Consider the following 24271-nt stretch of genomic DNA (forward strand, 5'->3'; position numbering starts at 1 on the left):
AGGTTCTAGTAACCTCATTATGAACCTAGTATGCCGCAATGCAAGTGGGAATGCAGAGGGAAGTTCGTACTGTCCTGGTCTGACTGTCATGGAGTAACAAAGTGTGTGCCGGACCAGGGGAGTGCAAATGATTTTCCTCATCTTTAGACAGTACAAGAGCAGCGGGCCCCGGGGTATTTACCATGCAGGGGTGCTCACCATCCCAGGGTGCTTACCATGCAGAGGTATGCTTACCAGGCAGAGGGGGTGCTTGCTATGCGAGGGGTGCGCTTACCATGCAGGGGAGGGGGGGTGCTTGCTATGCGGAGGTACTTACCATGCAGTGGAGCTGGCTCGCAGTGCCCAATGCATCTCTGCCTCGCTTGGTGCCATCAGCAGACGCGCACGGCTCCTTTATAGAACACAAACGTTTAGCAAAGACCTGACAGTGCCAAGACAAAGGTTACTACACGTTATATGGTACATGAGCTGTTTGTTACCTTAACACTGGTGGACGGAGGGGGCGATGCCAGGCAGGAAGGGGTGCTGGACACACCAGGACATTCGGATGAGGACTTCTGGGCTCTTTCCATTCCAATTGGATCAGGAGGAAGTCCTACTAACTGTATGAGAGGTGATATAGAAGAAAAATAAAGGAAGGAAACTTCAGAGAAAAGAAAGGCGCCCAGAAATGTCTGTTACCGGAAAGTGTCCATGTTGCTGTCGACCTGTAGACCTTCCAGATCTTTTGCCTCCTTCGGGCTTCATGCCTCCGTCCGGGGAACTCCGCTGACTACAACTGCTGGACGACAACTGGGAATCACTGCTCAGATCCACCCCGCTGTCCGAATGGCTCATCTGGGATCCGGAGAAGGGGCGGTAAGTATCAGTAACGACCGGCACAATGGACGCTCGCTACAATAAGACACAATGCCACTTGCCTCAGTGCTAATGGCATCCTCATAGGGGTTCAAAGGCTCCATCCAGGAATCCACGGGATACGGAGCGCCGAGCTTTCCTCTGTCATCTAAAGTTAGGTTTTATGGTGACGCCACACGAACACAACCAAAAGGGACAATGGGAAATAAAAATACATTAGAACAAAAGACATTTAGGGAGAGGGAGAAGAAAGCCCTTTTTTGGCACCTTGTGAAACCCCATACAAAGGCACTGCTATTTTATTTTTTTATTTTTTTTAGGGGGGGGGGGGATTTCTAGTCCTCTAAAATGAAATACCCGACTGCAGCATAGGCAGCATATGTGTAAGTCTCCATCACTGTCCATGGCTCGTCCGCTTCACAGAACACAATACTCTAGTCAATGAGAGGTGAGTCCGCATCACGTACAGCCATCCTGACCCTGACGAAAGACGCAGTCCGAAACGCGCGTCGGGTCATGTGCTGCATCGGAATCTCCCTCCGCGCTCCGTTTAGGTAACTTTTTTTTAGATCATTGCATTTCGCTACGGTGATCCTTCGGCTGTATCAGTGCCTATTGCTATATATATATATATATATATATATATATATATATATATATATATATATATATATATATATATATATATATATATACACACACACACACACACACACATATACATATACAGTGCCTACAAGTAGTATTCAACCCCCTGCACATTTAGCAGGTTTACACATTCAGAATTAACTTGGCATTGTGACATTTGGACTGTAGATCAGCCTGGAAGTGTGAAATGCACTGCAGCAAAAAAGAATGTTATTTCTATGTTTAATTTTTTTTTAAATTGTGAAAAGTTTATTCAGAGGGTCATTTATTATTCAACCCCTCAAACCACCAGAATTCTGTTTGGTTCCCCTAAAGTATTAAGAAGTATTTCAGGCACAAAGAACAATGAGCTTCACATGTTTGGATTAATTATCTCTTTTTCCAGCCTTTTCTGACTATTTAAGACCCTCCCCAAACTTGTGAACAGCACTCATACATGGTCAACATGGGAAAGACAAAGGAGCATTCCAAGGCCATCAGAGACAAGATCGTGGAGGGTCACAAGGCTGGCAAGGGGTACAAAACCCTTTCCAAGGAGTTGGGCCTACCTGTCTCCACTGTTGGGAGCATCATCCGGAAGTGGAAGGCTTGTGGAACTACTGTTAGCCTTCCACGGCCTGGACTGCCTTTGAAAGTTTCCTCCCGTGCCGAGGCCAGGCTTGTCCGAAGAGTCAAGGCTAACCCAAGGACAACAAGGAAGGAGCTCCGGGAAGATCTCATGGCAGTGGGGACATTGGTTTCAGTCAATACCATAAGTAACGTACTCCACCGCAATGGTCTCCGTTCCAGACGAGCCCGTAAGGTACCTTTACTTTCAAAGCGTCATGTCAAGGCTCGTCTACAGTTTGCTCATGATCACTTGGAGGACTCTGAGACAGACTGGTTCAAGGTTCTCTGGTCTGATGAGACCAAGATCGAGATCTTTGGTGCCAACCACACACGTGACGTTTGGAGACTGGATGGCACTGCATACGACCCCAAGAATACCATCCCTACAGTTAAGCATGGTGGTGGCAGCATCATGCTGTGGGGCTGTTTCTCTGCCAAGGGGCCTGGCCATCTGGTCCGCATCCATGGGAAGATGGATAGCACGGCCTACCTGGATATTTTGGCCAAGAACCTCCGCTCCTCCATTAAGGATCTTAAGATGGGTCGTCATTTCATCTTCCAACAAGACAACGACCCAAAGCACACAGCCAAGAAAACCAAGGCCTGGTTCAAGAGGCAAAAAATCAAGGTGTTGGAGTGGCCTAGTCAGTCTCCTGACCTTAACCCAATTGAAAACTTGTGGAAGGAGCTCAAGATTAAAGTCCACATGAGACACCCAAAGAACCTAGATAACTTGGAGAAGATCTGCATGGAGGAGTGGGCCAAGATAACTCCAGAGACCTGTGCCGGCCTGATCAGGTCTTATAAAACAGGATTTTTTGGGTTGCTTACCGTAAAATCTGTTTCTCGGAGCCTTCATTGGGGGACACAGAGACCATGGGACACAGAGACCATGGGTGTATGCTGCTGCCACTAGGAGGCTGACACTATGCACAAAAAAAGGTTAGCTCCTCCTCCGCCGTATACACCCCACCGACCGGCAGGAAATTCCTCAGTTAGTGAGAAAGCAGTAGGAGAAGTAACGGAATAGATCGAAAACAGAACGATCAACTCAACTGTAACCAATCGACAAACATAAGAACAGGAGTTGTAGAACATGGGAGGGTGCTGTGTCCCCCAATGAAGGCTCCGAGAAACAGATTTTACGGTAAGCAACCCAAAAAATCCTGTTTTCTCGTTCGCCTTATTGGGGGACACAGAGACCATGGGACGTCCCAAAGCAGTCCCTGGGGTGGGAAACAAACTTCCATCAGGCCAGTGGACTCACCACCGCGGCCTGCAGAATCCTTCTACCTAGGCTGGCGTCCGCCGAAGCGTAGGTGTGGACCCTGTAGAATTTCACAAAGTGTGAACCGAAGACCACGTTGCAGCTTTCCAAAGCTGCAGCGCGGAAGCTCTGTGGCGCAACGCCCAGGAGGCACCCACCGCCCGGGTAGAGTGCGCTCTGATCCCTGAAGGAGCTGCACGATGCTTGACCCGGTATGCCTCCAAAATTGCCGATCTGATCCAGCGAGCAATAGTGGCCTTTGAGGCTGGGTGACCTTTCCTTGCACCGTCTGGAATGATAAACAGAGAGTCTGACTTCCGCAAGGAAGATGTCCTGGCTAGATAGACTCTCAATGCCCTGACCAGGTCCAGCTTGTTCAAGGATCGCTCCCGAGGATGAGCTGGGCTCGGGCAGAAGGATGGCAGAACAATGTCCTCATTGAGGTGAAACGAAGATACCACCTTCGGAAGGAAAGAGGGCGGAGGCCGCAGAACTACCTTGTCCTGATGAAGTACCAAAAAGGGAGAGGGGCAAGAAAGGGCCGCTAATTCCGACACACGTCGGATGGAAGTAATGGCCACCAGAAAGGCCACCTTCCAAGAAAGGAGGGCAAGGGAAACATCCCTGAGAGGTTCAAAAGGAGGACCTTGCAGAACCCCAAGAACGAAATTAAGATCCCAAGGATCCACGGGCGCTCGATACGGAGGAACCGTGTGAGCCACACCCTGAAGAAAGGTTTTGACCTGGGGCCGGGAGGCCAGCGTCTTCTGAAATAAAATGGACAGTGCCGAAACTTGACCCTTCAAGGAACTGAGAGCAAGCCCCGCATCCAGCCCTGTCTGAAGAAACGCCAGAACAGAAGGAAGCGAAAAAACCATGGGCGCAAGGTCATTGGCCTCACACCAGGAGAAATAGGCTTTCCAAGTACGGTAATAGATCTTGGAAGAGGAAGGCTTTCTGGCGCGGATCATGGTATGAATCACTCGATCAGAGAATCCTGCCCGTTTCAAAACCTCGGTCTCAACAGCCACGCCGTTAAATTGAGCGACCGAGAATTGGGGTGGCAAATCGGGCCTTGCGACAGCAGATCTGCCCTGTCGGGAAGCTTCCAGGGGGCGTCCGCGAGAAAGTTGACAATGTCCGCGAACCAAGACCTTCTGGGCCAATTCGGGGCGATGAGGACGACTGGAATCCCTTCTGCCTTGATTTTCTTCAACAGCTTGGGAAGAAGAGGCAGGGGAGGGAACACGTAGGGGAGCTCGAACTGTGACCAAGGAACGGCCAGAGCGTCGGCGCCCACTGCCAGGGGGTCCCGAGACCTGGACACGAATTGTGGTACCTTCCTTTTGAGGCGAGACGCCATGAGGTCTACGTCCGGGGTTCCCCACCGACGGCAGAGCAGATGAAACACCTCCGGATGTAGGGACCATTCCCCTGCCGCGAGACCCTCGCGGCTTAGAAAATCGGCGGCCCAGTTGTCCACGCCGGGAATGTGAACCGCGGAAATTGTTGGAACAAAGGTCTCTGCCCATTGAAGAATTCTGGACACTTCCGCCAGGGCTGAGACACTCCGTGTCCCCCCTTGTCGGTTGATATACGCCACCGCTGCGGCATTGTCTGTTTGAATCCTGACAGGCAGGCCCTTGAGGCGCCGTTCCCAGTGGACGAGAGCCAGAAGGATCGCTCGTATCTCTAGGACATTGATCTGCAGAGCTGATTCCCGAGTCGACCATCGACCCTGAACAGTGTGATTGCGGAACACTGCACCCCAGCCGATGAGGCTGGCGTCCGTTGTGACAATCTGGGAAGAAAGGACCGCCCCGAGAGAATGAGGGGAGACGTCAACCACCAGTTGAGAGACCGCTTGATCCGGCATGAAAGACGAACCGGACGATCCAGAGACAGAGCAGACCTGTTCCACCTGGACAAAATGGCCTGCTGGAGGGGCCTGGCGTGAAACTGGGCAAAGGGAACTGCCTCTATTGCTGCCACCATCTTCCCCAGAATCCTCATGGCTGTCCTGAGAGATGAAAACCGTGCGATCTGTAGTGCTCGGACGCCCTGCTGCAGGGAAAGAATCTTGTCTTGTGGGAGAAATACCCTTGACCGACGAGTGTCAAAAGAAGGCCCAGAAACACAAGGCGTTGAGTAGGGATCAGACAGGACTTTTTCCGGTTGACGATCCACCCAAAACTGGACAGGGTGTCTAGAACGATCGCCACACTTAGGCGGGCCTGATGAAAGGAGGGAGCCTTGATCAGAATATCGTCGAGATACGGAAAAAGAACAAGACCTCTGATCCTCAACAAGGCCATCAACGCCGCCATAATCTTCGTGAAGACCCTGGGAGCGGTGGCGAGCCCGAAAGGGAGTGCGACGAACTGATAATGTTCGTGGTGAATCGCAAACCACAGGAACTTTGGATGTCCGGGAAAAATATGGGCACGTGTAGATAGGCATCTTGGATGTCTATGGAACACATGAATTCCTGCTCCTCCATGGAGGCAATCACCGAGCGAACCGACTCCATCCGGAAGTGGCGGAGGCGAACTCTCTTGTTGAGTAACTTGAGATCCAAGATGGGTCGAACCGCCCCGTCCTTTTTCGGCACCACAAACAGGTTTGAATAAAACCCTGTGAATCGTTCCGATTCGGGAACGGGCACAATCACCCCGGAGATGAGGAGAGAGGCGATGGCCGAACCGAACCCCGGGATCAAGGCAGGATCCCGTGGCGGACGGGATTGGAAGAAGCGATCCCGTGGAAGAGAAACGAACTCTATTTTGTATCCTGTCGATACAACCTCTCTGACCCAAGCGTCCTCTACTGAGGCGAACCAGACGTCGCTGAAGAAAAGGAGTCGACCTCACAATTGGAAGGGACCCACGGAAGACCGATGATAGTCATGCGGACGTAGACCGTCCAGATCTAGATCTGGGTGGTCTTCCCTGGGAAGAGTGGGACCACCAGGACGGAGTGGGCCTGAAGGAGACCTTCTTTCTTTCCTGACGTGCTTGTGGCCTTTGCTGGTTGGAAGGGTTTTCCGCCGCATTGAAACGGCGGAAAGACCGAAAGGGACGGAACTGACGCCTTGGAGGAGGTCTGCGAGGCTTGGATTGGGGGAGAAGAGAACTCGTACCTCCGGTAGCGTCCTTAATAATCTGGTCCAATGGGGACCCAAAGAGACGCACTCCTTGAAAAGGCAGATTAGTCAGAGACTTTTTAGAGGAGAAGTCCGCCTGCCAGGCCTTGAGCCAAATTGTACGTCGGATTGCCACGATGTTGCTTGACGCCTGAACCGCGCAAGATGCGGCATCCAAGGAAGCAGAAAGCAGATAATCCCCCGCATGGGAAATCTGATTGGCGAGATCGGCCAAATGCTCCGGTTGTGCCTTATCCAGAATGCCCTGCCGAAGGTCCTCTGCCCAAGCGGATATAGCCTTTGCTGCCCAAGATGAAGCAAAGACTGGACATACCGCCGCAGATGCCGCCTCAAAGGCAGACTTTGCTAGGGATTCTATGATTCTGTCATTAGAATCTTTTAGAGACGCTACACCCGACAGCGGAAGAACAGTATTATTAGAGAGTCTGGACACGGGAAGGTCCACTGAAGGAGAAGCGGCCCAGTTGTCCGTGAGCTCTTTAGCGAACGGATACAGCACGCCGAGACGCTTTCCTCTTTGAAAGCGTCTAGTCGGATCTTCCCTTTCCTTGGTAAAAATCTTCCCAAACTCGGAATGAAAGGGAAACACCCTGGAAGGTGTTTCCGCCCGTCTGAACGAAACCTCCTGATCTGAGGATTTCGCAGGGGCGTCAGTGATGTCGAAGGTATGGTGAATCGCGGCAATGAGGTTCTGCACCGTAACCTTCATGTTCGCATCCTGATCCGAATCCAGCTCTAAGACCCCTTCAGATTCCGAAAGCGCTTCACCTGACTCGGGAGAGGAGGCCCGAGAGGGAGACTGCTGGGGAGTATGGGGTGAGGTAGGGCGAGGAGAGGACTCCGCCTGGAGATCCTGCCTGGGTCTCTTGCGACTGACACTGGCTGGCTCAGATGGGACGTGCTAGGTCCCGCAGAAGCTCCCAAGGGCAACTTATCCAGAACGGCTACTAGGGACTGAGACACCTTGGTGAGGTCTGCCACCAACCGTGATAGGGAGGCGGCCCAACCCGGCCAGGGGGGCTCACTCACCCCTGGGGCTATGGATGGCTCCTGAGCGGCGTCGGGCTGGATTGGATTGCTACAGTCCAGGCAGAGGGGAGAGGACTGACCTGAGGGAAGTTTGCGGTTGCACGAAGAACATGCGAAGAACTTGACTAGGGTGCAGGGGAGGGCCGAAGAGCGGGTACGATCAGCCTTAGGGATAGACTTTGTGAAAAACCTGAGGTAGTGCCGGAAGGTTGGGGGACAGAGGGCGGAGAAGGGTCAGTCTGCCGTGCAGAGCTACTCACGGTCCGGTGTCCCCAAAAGCGATGCTGCTCGACCTGTCCGGGGATGCAGATCAGGGAGAAGTCCAGTTGGCCGTCCCAAAGAGGCAAAAAGCTGCTTGCAGAAACTGCTCAGGGGCTGGGGAGCCTCTCCAGCTGCGTCCGGCTGGCAGGCTGTGAAGATGGCGCCTGCCTGTGGAAAAGCGCGGGTCCCGGGGAAGGGCGTAGCTCCTCGCAGGGTTAATAATTGCTGCCCTCTAGCCATAATATGCTGGGCAGGAGAGGGAAAGGCGGGGGGAGGGCCTGGGGAGAGCGGGAGTGAAGCCCGCTTAGTAGAAAGGGGCGGGGGGCGTGGCCGCGACGCTAAGGTAGGCCCGAACACAAGCCGGGGCCTAAATTAGTTGCGGCGGCCGCCTGTCAGCAGGGGGTCGGCGCGGAAGACGCGTCGCAACACCGGGCCGCGTCCCTGCCCAGAACTGCCCGACTCCAGCGCTACCCCTGCCGAGATGGAAAAAAAGGGGGGGGGGGGAAGCGCAGAACGAGGCCCGTGAAGACCCGGGGCCTGCATGGATGCGGTGACCGTGGGGGGATGCAGGGCGTGCAGGGACCCTAACGTGGTCCCCCTGGCGACCGCTCCAAGAGAAAACACTGGGGGAAGACTGACATACTCACCCAGGCAGGGGGCCTTACAATAAAGGTACCTGAAAATCCCACGCTGTCTGTCTATATGAAATCCGCGCCTCATCCAACCTTCAGGCTCTGGTAGGCGAGAGGGTGGGAGGCGGGGGGCAAGGACCATCCGTGCGGCTGGCACCTACTTGTGCGAGGCTCCTGGTCCTGCTCCGGAGACCTATGAGGATACGGGGTGGCAGTACACGCCATACTCATAGTCTCTTTGTGGGAGTACGGATGTGACTGTTCACTCCGTATCCCTCCGGAACCTGCAAAGAAACGACGCACACTGAGGTAGATATGGGTCTAATAAAAGACCCGTGTCCACCTCCTACTGACACTAAGCTAAACTGAGGAATTTCCTGCCGGTCGGTGGGGTGTATACGGCGGAGGAGGAGCTAACCTTTTTTTGTGCATAGTGTCAGCCTCCTAGTGGCAGCAGCATACACCCATGGTCTCTGTGTCCCCCAATAAGGCGAACGAGAAAAGACGATTATTAGCTGTAATTGCAAACAAGGGTTATTCCACAAAATATTAAACCTAGGGGTTGAATAATAACTGACCCACACTTGTATGTTTAAAATTTATTAAAATTTAACTGAGCAACATAACTTTTTGGTTTGTAAGATTTATGCATCTGTTAATAAATCCTGCTCTTGTGTGAAGTTTGAAGGCTCTAACTTATTTGCATCTTATCAAACCTGCTAAATCTGCAGGGGGTTGAATACTACTTGTAGGCACTGTATATATATATATATATATATATATATATATATATATATATATATATATGTGTATATGATTTTCAGTGTGGATTACGATTATTTCCCCTTCCATTCTATTCACTTTTATTACACACTGGACTAAGTTTTTCCACATTTTGGTTTTTACCTCACATTTAATATATTGTACTGTATTACATAAATTAAGAGTTATTCAATTGTTGTGCACCTACACTTTTTTCCTTTCTTACAGCACCCCTTCCTTCACTTGCTTATTAATTTATGGGGCATTGAAATTTTGAGATATACACATGATGTGAATTATTTTATTCTTGGGCTTCTTTATATTATACGGTCATTTCTATCTCTTCTACCGTACAGTTATTACATCTTCTGTACATATTGTACTTTATGATCTGTTTTTCAAAAAAGAAAAAATATATATGGCTCAGGTTGAAAATTAATATCTATTTCTTTGTTACCTTAGGGTTGGTTTTTAACATTGTTTTATTTTTTATATATATTATTTATTCTATACGGTGCGGACACCCTTGTATTCAGTGCTATTTCTTACCACTTTGATAATAAAAGTATTTTAATTACATACATTCTATTGGTCCCTATTTTACTTTGATCACAGGTCCGGTTTTGTTCCTTGCTCGGTGGTCACTACTCTTCCGAATGGTCAACCATTCATCTATTCAGCAGATCTATACCACTTATCTTATAAATTGATACATTGACCTATACAATTTGGTATATATCAATAGTTGTGTCCAGTTTTTCTGCATGTACGGCCATCGCATGGTCCTTACAGATGCAGGTGGAGCCCAGTACTTGGGATCTGTAGGAGTCTGGCAACCCAGAGGGATGAATAGGTGATAACCAGTTAGTGAGCGGACATGTGCGATAGTATTAACTTACTGCTCTGCTCTCTATTCCAGATCCTGAGTGACTCTAATCGATGGCCACGAGTGAGGCGCTGTGCCCACGACTTTGCAGACACAGACATCCCTGCATGAAGTACAACCTACGAACAAGAAGGGATTGAATTCAATTCAATATGACCATATAAGTCATTTGTTGGTTAAAGAAGTTGGCCATTATTTAATTTTTATTTGTGATGGCCTCTTTAAGATGACAACTGCACATCACATCCTTATACCTCCTCCTGTGAAGTCTCCCGTGTCCGTCGACACCGCACGTTTCGCTTTTGTGCCGGAACTGCGAAGCTTTCACCGACAGATTCAGCGCAGCTGCCAAGGATCGGATCTGCAAAGGGAACACAACTGGTTAATAACAGCACGTCGTCCAATTATTGCCCATCACCGGCTCCAGGGGTATTAGCTGCAGCTTCTGCTCCTCGCCTCAGGGACCGGCATGTTCGTTCCCAGGACTAATCCATGATGCTGCAGGGTCCATAGCCGAAGCAGTCAGAATTCTCCAATAAATAATCCTCTTCTGTCATGCAGATGCATCGCACAACAGAGCGAATCTCTGCTGTCAATCACGCAGCAGAGGGTCGGTGTTCTGATGGCAATACACAAGGGAGAGTTTCCCTTGAACACTTTCACCTGGTTTGCACCCCTGAAAGCCACTCTGGGTCTGAGTGTCCAATATCCAAGGAGTCAATAAGAAAACGATGAAACGAGTTCTATGTGATTCCCCTTACACGACTGCTACCAGATGTATTAAAAAGCCCCACTGACCTGTCGTCCTCGGCTGACTCCTGCCACTGGGAAGTTCCACGTTTTGCTTCACTGCTATTGCTTTGCCGTGTACTTGCTGTCCGAGTTCACTGAGCGCCTGATGGATCCCGGCCGGATCACTGTGAATCACGCGGTCCACCCGATAGACTGTGCTCGTGTTGGGAGGTGGATGAGAGAGATGGACAGAAGATGGAGGGCGGTCGTCGTTGATTCTGCCCCTGGGATCATAAAAGATACATACAGAAATGGGATAAAGCCAAGCTCTCCTGGCAATCACAATGAGCCAGAGAGATCTGAACTCACCCTCTGTTCCTCGGAGACGGCCAGCTTCTTTTCTCTCCAGACTTTCCACCTCCACCACCACCCCGCCCCACTCTCGGACCACCAGGATGCATGGGTCGGCGGTTCTGTCTCTCCATGACGGGCCTTTGGCTGGAGAAGCTTCTCTTTGACAGATCTTTTCTTTGGTCTCGTCCTACCGTAGAAGCAGACTGGCTGACCACTAATCCTCCATTTTGGATAGGAGCATCGGCCTTTTCTTTTTTCTCGGTGAAGTCGCTGCTTTCCGATGCGGTCTCCCACTCTTCGTTCGCCTGGTCAGAGTTGGCATTGCAAGGCTCGGGCGATTTGTGTCCTCGCCTGGGTACAGGGCGGTCCTCCTCCGCTGGCGCAGGGCGAGGGTGCTGATCCTGCATGGTTGTTATCTGCTGCTGGGGCAGCGGTGGACCGGGCCCATTGCCAGCTCGGGCAGCATTCTCTCTCTCCTGCTTCAGTCTTCGGAAGCGGGGAGGTTTGTCCTGCTGCTGTGATCGTCCGTGGCGCCGTCTCCTGGGTGGAGGCACTCTCTCGTCGTGGGGCACTGGTGGACTCAGGGCCATTACCACCTTCTCACTTTTTCTTTCAGGCTTGTTCGGATGCATTGGAGGCTGCGCAGTTGGACCTTGAGAAGTAATTGGCTGCTGCCTAGGGAGCGGACTCCAGTTCACAGGAACGCTAGATGATCCTCCCCTCCCCCTTCTAGAAGGGACACCCCTGGGTGTGAAAATACGACCCCCTCTGCCAGAGTCCCGGCCTTTCTCCAGGTGTCGCGGAAGAATAGTAGAGTGCTCAGTGTGCTGTTGCTGTAAGGAAAGTCCATTCTTTCCTGGCTCTTTTTCAGAATTGACCGGCTCAGTCTCACTTCCGGTCTCAGAGCCACGCTGCCGTCTTCTTTTGGGAACTTCTTCGTAGTCTGAACCCTCGCTTCTAGTCTCACTAGCGTTACGCTCCCGTTCTACGGCGATTGGAGCCGGCTTGTTTATCGTGTCCACCTCCTCTCTATAGAAAGGGCTGTCTTGCCTGTATCCACCACGAAACTCACGACTTCGACCTCTGCCGCCACGTCCGCGCCCGCTGTATGCCCCACGAAAGCCTCGACCTCTGGCAAAGTATTCTCCTCGGCCACGGCCACGAGATGACGGGACAAGGGCAGGAGAACCTCGAGGATTGCTGATGGTTTCCTTTCTTCTACGAGAGGGAGACCCTGCCGACTGCTCTCCCTCTCTATTAGAATGGATCGTCTGTCTTTGCTTTGGGGGCTCGGGGACCGCTACTGGGGTGTGACTTATCTTTCCGTCCTGTTGCTCTCGGGCTGCAGATTCATCTTTTCTAACGGTCCTCTTGATAGGACCTGCGCGTCGGTGGCCAGCAGTCTGAGATGAAGGTCCGCTCGTAAATGTTGCATCCTCCTGTCTCCGGCTTCCTCCTCCAGGCCTAGGTCCCCAGCGTGTTTCAGTCTTGGACTCGCGACGAGGGAGTCTGTGATACTCATGCTTGCCACTCTGCCTTTCAGGCTTTGTCTCTTCTTTGGCGATCCCTTTCCTGTCCTCCTTGTGTCGTCCGCTATTGATTTCCACTTTGGAAGCAGAGTCTGGTTGGGATGGAGGAGCTGGAGGGGCAGCTACTTCTCTGCGGAGTAAGACAGGTTCGTCATCTACCCGACGAGGTGGTGCTGAAGGAGCGGAGGGAGGAGGCTGAGAAGGAGCTGGCTCTGATCGCCTCTGCTCCATCGGTGGAGGAGGATGTGACTGCTGGGTGGCCGCGTGGTTACGCTGCTGATGCCACGAGCGTTGATCATCCACTGGATATCGGTGCCCAACTGCATTTTCTTGGTAAGAAGTAAAGTTGCCCAAGTAAGGTGCAGGCTGCGACTGCTGCGGAGCGTGAGGACGAACAGGTGGAGTTTCACTTCTGCGCATTAAGAAAAAAAAAAAGAAAAAAAAAAAAAAAAAAAAAAAAAAAGAGCTTGAAACACAAAAGCGTTGTCATCTAATGGACACAGAAGTGTGAGCCCGAGACAGGAGCTACTGACCGCTGATCCCGCTCCTCCTCTTCTGCGCTCGGTCTCAGGGGAGATGCCATGGGCCGAGCCTCCGGAGGGTTGTACATCTCTCCACCCCAGATGAGTTTGGAGTCTGCTGGAGGGGTCCCCCGCTCCCTCATCAGTGCTCCATGACGCTCGTATCCATCCGACCCCGAACCACCGCTGTCCGATCGCTCTCGAGACATCAGTCCTAAATAGAAGACAGATTGAGAAACTAGAGCTTTAACAGCATTTTTAAACATGAAGCAGCGATGCACGGACAAGATCACAATGACGATTGATGGACCTACCTGTGGGATGCACACTGGCAGCAGGAGGGTAGTAATCCATGGGCCGCCCCTGCATGATGCGCGGATCGATGAACGGGGGCACCATCACCCAGCGGGGATCATAGCTGACATGAGGAGGAGGGAGAGCGCTCGGTGGTGGTTGTGGGGTAGGGACCGGAGTGGTCCGTCCCATGGATCCTCCGCCATACAGAGCTTTCTGAGGTGGCAGACTGGTGGACGCTCCCAGAGCCTGAGAAGGTGGCGGACCACCCGGGGATGGAGGAGTGGGCTCTCTGTTCTGTTGCCATTGCTTCATGAGCTGCTCCTATAGCCAAATAAAAGAAATGATAAATAGATCTCCATCCTCACTTCCTGCCCAAATCTGTGTTACATGCACATCATACCTGCTGCTGACGCTGGAAACGAGGAGGCAAACTTTTCTGAAACTTGCTATATCCTCCCTGGGAGGGCCCTGTAGTTTGTGGTCGGCTCACAGTGGGCACAGGCTCTGGTTTGGTCTCTGGTCTGGGAGGCGGGCTCAGCTCTCCTTTCACCAGAGGAACTTCAGGAGGAGCTGGAGGTGGCGCTGCGGTGGGCTGTGGGGGAACTTCGGCAGGTGGAGCAGGTTCCACCACTACACGAATGAGACATGAGGCTGCGTGACATATATATATATATATATATAATCATACAGCAGTGTCGGCGTGTACCGCCACCACACACACCATCATACCAGGAGAATAAGCTGGATGATCCGTCCCCTCGCTCCTTGTACCAGCCGCTGGTTGTTCGGCCTCTTCCGGAGCAGCGCGATGCTTCATATCCAAACGTTTGAGTTTCTCAGCACAGGCCGCTCTTCTTTCCTCCTCCATCCTGCGCTCCTCCTCCTCTCTTCTTCTCCTGGCTCGCTCCACAGCTTGGGAGATTTCGGAGGATGACTGCTTCCTGCGCTGACGCCAGGCCTCGTCCTCGTCTTCCATAGGTGCCGCTGGCTTTTCCTGCGCACAGGTAAGCATTAGCAGCTGAACATGTCGCAGGTCTGGTATCTACTCATCTTGTGTCATGTCCCGATGTTAGAAGCGTGCGAGTCAGGACCTCACCCCTTACCTTGTTTTCAGGAGTAGCTCCCCGTTGTGTGGTCGGTGCCCTCTGAGACGCTGTAACACTGGCAGCAGAGACCTGTGGGGGGAGTTCTGACGCACAAGGCGCCTCCGGCCATGCTGCTTTAACTTGCGGAGGCTTCTCTTCCATAGGGGAGGTCTTGGTTTCGGTGGTCTCCGCTCCATTCTGAGTAAGGGCTGGCTTCTCAGTGCTGGGAATCTGATTCTCCCTGCAAATAGAACGGACGGACAGATGAAACCCCAGACAGAGAAAAGTAAAATGTAACCTGCCACCTTTCCGGATTATTTAGCCCACCTTTTTTCTTCGCTGTCCGTGTCCTTCCCATCCTCTTCATCACTGAACTGCAGCTTTTCCGTGTAGTCCACCTCTTCATGTGCTCCTGGGGGCAAAGAAAATCAATTACTTTGGAACTGGAGATGAAACAAAAGAAAGACTGCGATGAAAGAGGCAGGGCTGTGGAGTCGGAGTCGTGGAGTCGGTGCTCATTTTGGTGGAGTCGGTATAAAATGGACCGACTCCTAAAATATATAATAAATTGGGTACAGTAATTCAATGCAGGATGTGCTGAATATTTTTTCATAGGAGTTTGGGAAAGTTATGAAATGTCCTATAAATGGCTGTTATATTCCTGATCTAAGGCTACATTCACACACAGCGTTTTTCCTGTGTTTTTTGAGGATACGTTTTTCAGCTGCAAAAGCTGATCATCTTTTTAAAAAACTGCATCACCTGAAAGGTTTTTGAGCTCATAGATAATGTTTTCAATAGCAAAAGCAGATTAGAAATCTGCTCTATCTATCCATTTATCCATATCTGTCTATCCATATCGTATCTGTACCAAAAAGATTGAAAACCGGGTAGTACACCAATATATATTCTGTTCTATCTAAATATCTTGATTATTGGATCATAAAAATGATTAAATGTCTGAGGTTCACATTGTACTACAATAAATTTTTCACTTAAATATAAGCAATATATGTGGGAGTTGGAGTCGTGGAGTCGGTGTAAGGGAAATTGAGGAGTCGGAGTCGCAGGTTTGGCTTACCGACTCCACAGCCCTGGAAAGAGGACACATGAAAGAAGGGAGCAGGGACCCTTTAGAAAAAGTGCAATGCAAAACCACACAGAGGTGCACAAAAAGTCACTGGTTCAGTGCTGTGCCAAGTCTTGCTTCTCTTCTGCCGGGTGCCCCATTCAAGTATATAGGATCAGCCGCAGTTCTTGAAGCCCAGCTGTGGAAGGATTAAATCCTTCATGTCCACTTTATCCTCAGGATTGGTGAGGGCCCCAGAGACCCCCCCCCCACTGATCACAAAGTGAATGCATGTCGTAGAAATCTACCGTTACTAATAAATTGTATCTACACTGCTGCAAACATCGAAGGTGGTCATCACCAGGGAAGCCCCCAGCAGCCCCCCAATCACCTGCCCATCCATCATCGGCCTCTTGATCTAGTTCATCAAACTCTTTCAGATCATCTTGCTTCAGGATGGACGGGCGACTCACAGGCTCGGGCATCCTAGGAGCACTTTGGGAGGCGCGTGGAGGAGCCAGACGAGGGAACCTATATTGGGAGGCAGCAATATTGTAAGTTTAGACGTGAAGAGCGGAAGCGCATCTTCATCACAGCATTGAGCTTTCATATACATGGATTAAAAAAAAAAAGGGTGAAATTACCTGGGAGCCTCCGTGCCATGGAAACGAAATGCTCCTTGTGGCCCATACGGAGGGGGAAACGGCAAATACGGGGGATACATCTAGAAGGGAACACAAAACCTTAGAAGACGGTGTGAAGTACAGTATTCAGATGTATGGGACATCTTGTTCTCAAAGACTCCATTTTTGTGCTTGTGACGCCATCTTGTTGTTTACAAGATAAATTCTGTAACTAGGGTAAAGGTCGCGGCTCTTATGAAACCAGACTGTTCCAGTCTGAACAAGATATAAGATACGAGACCCTGATGAATGTGCTATTGTTCTATTCTCTATGCTACGTAGATACAGACATATATGTATTTTCCGGTTTTCTTGCAATACTATTGGTTTATAAAGTAAATGTGTTACGACGATGCTATTGGTAGTTGTGTACTTTGTATAACAGCTGCAGCAGTTACAGCCCCCACCACATCCCCCACCGCAGCTGCAAGCACACAGCTCGTTTCTTATCAGTGGACCACACAGCAGACTCTAGCTCCAACCATACACAAACTCAGCTCCATACTCCAATATCTCTTCCAATCCTATGATTGGGAACCTTACTCCCCAGATCCGCCGCGCCAATTCTCGTCTGCAATGCTGGCGCTGTGGCCGACTCGGTCACTTCCAGAGAGATTGTCACACTCCCGCTGATAGATGCTACCCTCAAGTTCCCCCTTCCAATCATAACCTAAATACTGGGAACCCTAGAGGATACCTCAGTTAAGGACAGTCCCAAAATCCTGATAATTGTCCATACTGAAGGGGTGGCCAACCAGGGTCTGCCATCACAATGTCCTCCACCAAACCTGGGGCATGCTCATCTGTTACGCTCACTGTAGGGGACACCCTTGTTAAGTTCATGATAGACACTGGAGCGGCCAATTCTATAATCAAGTCATCAGTTGTACCTACGGATATCCCTATTCAATTCTCAGATCAAGAGCTTGTTTTAATTGGAGTAGATGGCAGACCCAATAAACATATTCTTACAAAACCTATCCCTGTGGGACCCTGCCCTGAGGTTACTGCTCAGTTCGTGATCTCTCCCACATGTCCAGTAAATTTACTAGGGGCAGATTTATTATCACAGTTCCGCTCCAGAATACAATTCCAAGATGATGGTCAGATGGTTCTTACGAACATAATCCCTATGCAGATGAAGACAGTGAAGAAATTTGTATTTTGCATGCCCTTCCCAGTTATGATGGCCCTGATAGGCCCAGATCCACCCCCAATATTGCCTGAGGATCAACGACTCATCCCATACCTCTCAGAGGTACCATCTAAACTTTGGTCAAAAGGGCCAAATGATATAGGGAAAATGCCTGTAGAACCAGTAAAAGTGTTTCTCAAACCTGGTGCCCCTTTTTCCAAAGTTCATCAATATCCTTTGAAACATAATCAGGAGCGGGGCCTTCAGGAACAAATACAAACGTTACTTGATAACGGTGCTCTGGTACCCTGTGTTTCTCCGTGTAATACGCCCTTGTTTCCCGTTAAGAAAAAGACCCCACCAGGCCAGCCCCCTGTGTACCGGCTAGTACAAGATCTACGGGCAGTTAATGCAGCTACTGTTCTGGAAACTCCAGTGGTGCCTAATCCACATACTCTTTTGTCCCAAATACCCCAGGATGCTGCTTGGTTTACAGTCATCGACCTTGCCAATGCCTTCTTTAGCATTCTGTTACACCCAGATTGCCAGTTTCTGTTTGCATTCACTTATCAGGGACGACAGTTAGCATGGACAGTTATGCCACAAGGGGCCCAAAACAGTCCCAACCAGTGTGTAAAAAATATGAGCAAGTGTCTCTTGCCCTGGCAGTTAGATCACCCCCAGGTCACGCTGCTTTAGTATGTGGATGATCTTTTGTTGTGTGCACGAACGGAGCAGGAAGCCATTGCTGCCACTGTTAGCCTCAAGTATCTGGCAGATCTGAACTGTCGGGTTTTGGCCTCAAGACTTCAGTTCTGCCTTGGTCAAGTGATATTCTTGGGTCACTGTCTCCTTCAGGGTGCCAGACACTTCATAGTAGAAAGAAAAATTCCTTGGTGTTATCATCTCTCACGATTTTAAATGGGGGAAAAACGTGGATGCTGTTATAAGAAAAGCACAACAGAGGATGTTCTTACTGCGTCAGCTGAAAAGATATGGTTTGTCTAAGAATCTGCTGATCTTATTCTTTAATGCTGTCATCAGATCTGTGATTTGTTCCTCTCTGATAGTCTGGTATGGGGGAGCCACTGCGCATGACAAACTCTGCTTACAAAGGACTTTCAGAACAGCAGAGAGAATTATAGGTTCCCCCCTGCCTAAAATCCAGGATCTTTATGATAAGAGTATTCGATCCCACGCATTGAAAATTTCATCCGATCCCTCTCACCCGGGACACTCCTCATTCCAACTACTCCCTTCAGGACGTCGCTTCAGAGTCCCCAAATTCAGCACCAACCGCCATATGAACAGCTTCTATCCACTCTCTGTTCAACAATTAAATCGTCATGTGTAGACTATATACTGCATGTCTTGTTAGATGTTACTTGTTGTATCTGTTGTTATATATTATGTTGCCATCCTGGACTATACTCGACCATTCCATTTGTATGTGTCTGAGAATGAAGGACACGCAGCAGGGGTACTTACACAATCACATGGCAATAGGCAACGACCAGTGGGCTATTATTCGGCCCACCTCGACCCCATGGCCCGAGCATCACCAAGTTGCATGAGGGCAGTTCACGCCACTCACTCGTTGCTCGACAAAACTGCAGACATAATTCTTGGACATGAAAGGCACATTTTTGCCCCGCATGACATTGTAGCAATACTGACACTTCAGCAACCAAGACATTTGACTGTGAAATGATACGGCTGCAGTGTTCACTCCTTTTGCCTATGTCAAGTTACATCGCTGTACTACAATCAACCCCGCTACTTTACTGCCGATCCCCAAGAAAGATGGCAGTGATGAGGATTATCTCCAACATGATTGTTCCCAACTTTTGACTGAAGAAACAGCTACTCCACAAAATGTCAGTGAGAATCCATTTCCAAATCCCGATCTGGTGTTATACACGGATGGTTAAAGATATGCTGATGAGTTTGGTAGATTCCACACCGGATACGCTGTCACCACAGAGGACACTGTAGTGCACGCAGCTGCGCTCCCACCATTACAGTCAGCACAAGAAGCAGAACTCCAGGCTCTGTCTACTGCATGTACTTTGGCCAAGAGCAGACGGGCTAATATATACACGGCCTCACGGTATGCATTTGGTATTGCTCACAATTTTGGGGCTCTATGGGCCAATCGAGGGTTTATTACTACTGCCGGAACCCCAGTGAAAAATGCTGACGCTGTTAAAACCCTCATGGACTCGATCAAATTACCTACTCAGGTGGCCATTATCAAAGTTAAGGCGCACGGTCCTAGGAACAGTACACAGACTGTTGGCAACGCATTTGCGGATATGCAAGCAAAAGCTGCCGCTTTTTTTCCCGTTGAACCAACCATACCAACTATGGTGACCACACGCTCTCAGTGTAAACAGTCACAAGAAGCATTGACTCTACAAGAACCTGATGATCTACAACAGACTGAAGTTTTCTGTCGGACCCCGCGAGACCGCTTAATGAGGATGCAGAGAATGTCTCCAAAGGAAGAGGTGAAGCAATGTAAGACTGATGGGGCACATATGGATAATGGTCTCTGGAAAACGACCAACTCGTGTGTCTCCCTAAGCGGATGTACCCTGCTATTGCCACATGGGCACATGGACCTACACATCGAGGAAAGAATCAAGCCCTCGCACTGGTTCAAAAATTCTACTAGGCCTCGGGAATTTCCAGTTTTGACAGCGCTCAACCGTGCCTGTAATATCTGTCAGACCTGCAATCCCGGTCAACTTCAACGTGTACCCCCGAAGCATCTTGCTAAGCCCGACTATCCTTTCCAAAGGCTCCAGGTGGACCATATCAGGTTACCTAAGTCTGGAAGGTATGAATACTGTTTGGTTGTTGTTGACATGTTCTCCAGTTGGCCGAAAGCATTCCCTGTTACCAACATGACTGCAAAAACCGGTGATGGAAGTCATATGCAGATATGGGGTTCCAGAAGTTGTTGAAAGTGATCAAGGTCCGGCCTTTTCTTCTTATGTGTACCAAAAAGTTCTGACAATGCTTGGATCCACTGTAGCCCTCCATACTCCGTACCATCCACAATCCAGTGGGAAAGTTGAGAGGTTGAACGGCACACTGAAGGGACAATTGACCAAAATGATGCAGGAGACTACGGCTCCATGGCCAGAGCTCCTACCCATTGTACTATACCACATTCGTACTACTTCTATTGCAAAACATGGCCTGTCCCCATATGAGATATTGTTTGGTGCCAGGCCCCCAGTTGCAAATTTCCAGCCTCAGCAGTGAAACTGACCGTGCTGTTCAATATGTTATTCAGCTTAGTAAAAATCTTGCTAACACCCATGCTCTAGTTTCTTCTTCTCTTCCAGATTCAGCAGAAACCAACACCTGTCATAACCTGAAGCCTGGTGATTTGGTAGTCGTGAAAAGGCATGTCAGAAAGCACAGACTAGAACCCTTGTATGACGGTCCCTATCAAGTCCTCCTCATCACACCTACATCAGTGAAACTGGAAGGAAGACCGACTTGGATCCACGCATCGCACTGCAAGCTAGTTAAACAAGCCAATAGCAAATAAATGGGGCATAATGTTTTGGTTTTTCGCACTTTCTATATTACTATTGGTAACCGTGTCGGACAGCCTAAATTCCCCAATGTCCTTGAATAATAAATTTATACAACATCATGAAAAATTACTGAGAGATTTGTTGGATAATTCCCAGTCTCTGGCAGACTGTTGGATCTGCACGTATTCACCAGTGTCAGCCACGAGCATCCCCTTTTTGGCTATCCCTGTTCCACCTGAGGAGTCAATTGCTTGTACTAACTGTTCTGACACACTCGCTAACAATGCCACAGATAATGCTAAGTTATGGAATATTACTGTTGGTATACCTATTGTGGGATGGGTGGGATACCCCTGGTGGCAAGGTAACCTTTCAGGAAGCAATACACACCTTCAATATTTGGCCTATAAAGGAGGGGCTTGGGTACCTAAAGGCCCCTTTACATTTAGCGATGCACCAGCGATTCCGACCACGATATGACCCGGTCTGGATCGCTGGTGCATCGCTAAATGGTCGCTAGTGAGCTGCCAAACAGGCAGATCTCACTAGCGACGCAGCAGCGGTCGTACTCACCTTTCAGACGCGGCGATGATGACGTCCTCCCACCCGCGTCCATGGCTCGCTCGTCGGCGCCAGCAGGAAGCCGACGACGAGAAATGGACCAGGCCGATCTTGCGCGATCAGTGATAGCCAGCGGGGGAGCCGGTCGGAGGTAAGTATCACATGCAGTGATATCGCTAGCAATATCGCTGCTGCGTCACAAAATCGGTGACACTTTAACGATATTGCTAGCGCTATCGCTATGTGTAAAGCCCCCTTAAGAATAAGACTAGTCTAACCAATCTAGGGCAAGTTACAACGTATGGTTTACAAGTCAGTTTCAATGTAACTTCACACTCTACTGATGCCTTCAAACCAATGTTGTTAGAAAGAAGGTTACATAATATGTCATAGAAATTTTCTAATTTGTTTCCACAGGGTTCTAACAAAACCTGTGCCAGTATTCCTGGCAATATATCTTGTAATGAGTCCTCTGAATATGTGCCAGGAATCCCCACATGTGGAAATCCTGATGTAGATTATTGTAGTCTTTTAGGGCAATCTCCAGCTTGGTCATAGACTTAGTTCATAGATTGGTACTGCAACATTCAGTCCTGTGGGATTTACCTGATGATATGTTCTGGGTATGTGGAGACAATGCTTATAAATGGTTGCCAGTAGGGGTAAGAGGTACCTGTATTCTGGGTCGCTTGACCCCGGCCACCTTTGTTATTCCAAATAAACAGTTGGATAGATACACAGGCTATACCCAAACATACATTATATAAAAGAGCTGCGGATAATTCACCCCGCCCTTCAGGGAGACCACATATAGTACAGATGAGTGTGGCCAATAAAGTTGCCAGTTCTATTTTCATTTACCCTATTACACAAATGTGGGTTAAATTGGTTAGGGCCACAGACTATCTAGATGATCAAATTTGGGACATAGTGGACATACTTAATACTACTGTTGCTGTCCAAAATCAACTTATCATAGTCACTAATCAACATACTATAGTGCTGGACTACTTAACAGCAGCACAAGGTGGTATGTGTCAGGTCATTGGACCCGCTTGCTGTCATTATATAGATCCTAACAGTACTATAAAGACATTCAAAGACTCAGAGATCAATATGATAAAGACAATGATCGTAATAAGGACAGTTGGTGGTCAGACACCTTCTCCTTTCTCAATCCAGCCAACTGGTTTAAGGGAATTGGGGGCTGGATAGCTGGGATCTTACAAAGCTTGTTACATATTGCTGCTTGTATCCTTGTTGTATATGTGATACTAAAACTTGTTCTTTGGTGTATTTCTGTATGTATTAGGAAATTCTGCACTAGGACAGCTAATGATGATACCAAAGGCGTCGTCACCCCTGCTCTTCTCTACACCGATCTCAAAAGATTACTCGATGAAGATGTTGAAGCCAAGCACAGGGCTACCTTCAAGAGATCTCCACCACCGTCATCAAAAATTGTTATTCGTAAATTGCAGCATACAGGGGGGATGCGTGTGCCGCAACAGCCATGACTGATAACACGGCATCAGCCATGTAAAGACCAGTACCCCTCAAGCTTATGGCTTGGGATAGCACCTCTGATGCTGCATGTTAGTTAACAAAATTTATCTAGGGGGGATTGTGAAGTACAGTATTCAGATGTATGGGACATCTTGTTCTCAAAGACTCCATTTTTGTGCTTGTGACGCCATCTTGTTGTTTACAAGATAAATTCTGTAACTAGGGTAAAGGTCGCGGCTGTTATGAAACCAGACTGTTCCAGTCTGAACAAGATATGAGACCCTGATGAATGTGCGATTGTTCTATTCTCTATGCTACGTAGATACGGACATATATGTAGTTTCTGGTTTTCTTGCAATACTATTGGTTTATAAAGTAAATGTGTTACGACATTGCTATTGGTAGTTGTGTACTTTGTATAATTAAGCAAAATATTATAAAAGAGGTGACATAATAAACGGGGTTAACGATCTGACTTGATCCTCCAATACAGACTCATCTCCGTCTGGTCATTCTCAGTGCTAGCAATATCTTGTGAATTAATTTGGAAATCACTTGGTCAACCGTGAAGGGTTAATTCAGCCCTCCCCTAACAGCGGCAGGACGTACCGTGAGACTCAAGAAAATCTGCAGTTACAGAGCAAAAGAAAACCACAGGAGCGTCGCAGCATCCCAAGATACTCACAAATGGTGTAAGCATCCCCCGAAATGGAGGGAACTGTTGGGGAGCAGGCGGAGGCAGCCCCGGACGGAGGGCTGGCTCACTGCTGGGGGTGTGTGCCGCTTCAGAGGGAGGCTCGCGGCTCTCACCGTCCAGGGAACCTGGACCAAGCCCCCCTCTCGCACCCCCGTCCCTCCAGCTGGTTGCATCTGAAAAATGGAAAGCTTGGTAGGTAAGGTATAAGTGTCAAAAATATCATCAACGGCATTAAATAGGAGCAGGGGTCTTACTCTGGGGGCGGAGGCTTGGTCCGGGCCCATACGACACAGCGGAGGTGCTCTGGTCGTGCCCACTTTTGTCCTGGTCCCCAGCCGCCTGCAGGGTTGGAAATTCCTCTCGAGAGAATGGCGACAGTCGGCTTGATGCCTTTCCACCTAAAAGTAGACGGAAAGATGAAACAACAAGGAAG

The 24271-nt window shown here is 49.4% G+C and overlaps 1 protein-coding gene across 2 annotated transcripts in view; it reads right to left on the reverse strand.

Annotated features, from left to right (window-relative positions):
* The window catches only part of PRRC2A (proline rich coiled-coil 2A), a 54174-nt gene that overhangs the window by 24581 nt on the left and 5322 nt on the right, over positions 1 to 24271 (reverse strand). The window contains exons 6-23 of one of the 2 annotated variants that reach the window (XM_073548821.1): positions 24093 to 24236; positions 23827 to 24011; positions 16347 to 16426; positions 16094 to 16233; positions 14961 to 15045; positions 14652 to 14874; positions 14278 to 14542; positions 13949 to 14178; positions 13566 to 13869; positions 13264 to 13465; positions 11217 to 13142; positions 10914 to 11131; positions 10370 to 10476; positions 10129 to 10234; positions 921 to 1006; positions 682 to 837; positions 480 to 602; positions 317 to 391 (exon numbers count right to left, since the gene is read on the reverse strand). In XM_073548821.1, the coding sequence (XP_073404922.1) occupies positions 317 to 391; positions 480 to 602; positions 682 to 837; positions 921 to 1006; positions 10129 to 10234; positions 10370 to 10476; positions 10914 to 11131; positions 11217 to 13142; positions 13264 to 13465; positions 13566 to 13869; positions 13949 to 14178; positions 14278 to 14542; positions 14652 to 14874; positions 14961 to 15045; positions 16094 to 16233; positions 16347 to 16426; positions 23827 to 24011; positions 24093 to 24236 (4655 nt within the window). Of the gene's footprint in view, positions 1 to 316; positions 392 to 479; positions 603 to 681; positions 838 to 920; positions 1007 to 10128; positions 10235 to 10369; positions 10477 to 10913; positions 11132 to 11216; positions 13143 to 13263; positions 13466 to 13565; positions 13870 to 13948; positions 14200 to 14277; positions 14543 to 14651; positions 14875 to 14960; positions 15046 to 16093; positions 16234 to 16346; positions 16427 to 23826; positions 24012 to 24092; positions 24237 to 24271 lie in introns of both variants that reach the window. The other variant, XM_073548820.1, reaches the window with a different exon arrangement.

This window comes from Dendrobates tinctorius, unplaced genomic scaffold, assembly GCF_039654945.1.
Source record: "Dendrobates tinctorius isolate UK_male_01 unplaced genomic scaffold, ASM3965494v1 ptg000158l, whole genome shotgun sequence".
NCBI lineage: Eukaryota > Metazoa > Chordata > Amphibia > Anura > Dendrobatidae > Dendrobates > Dendrobates tinctorius.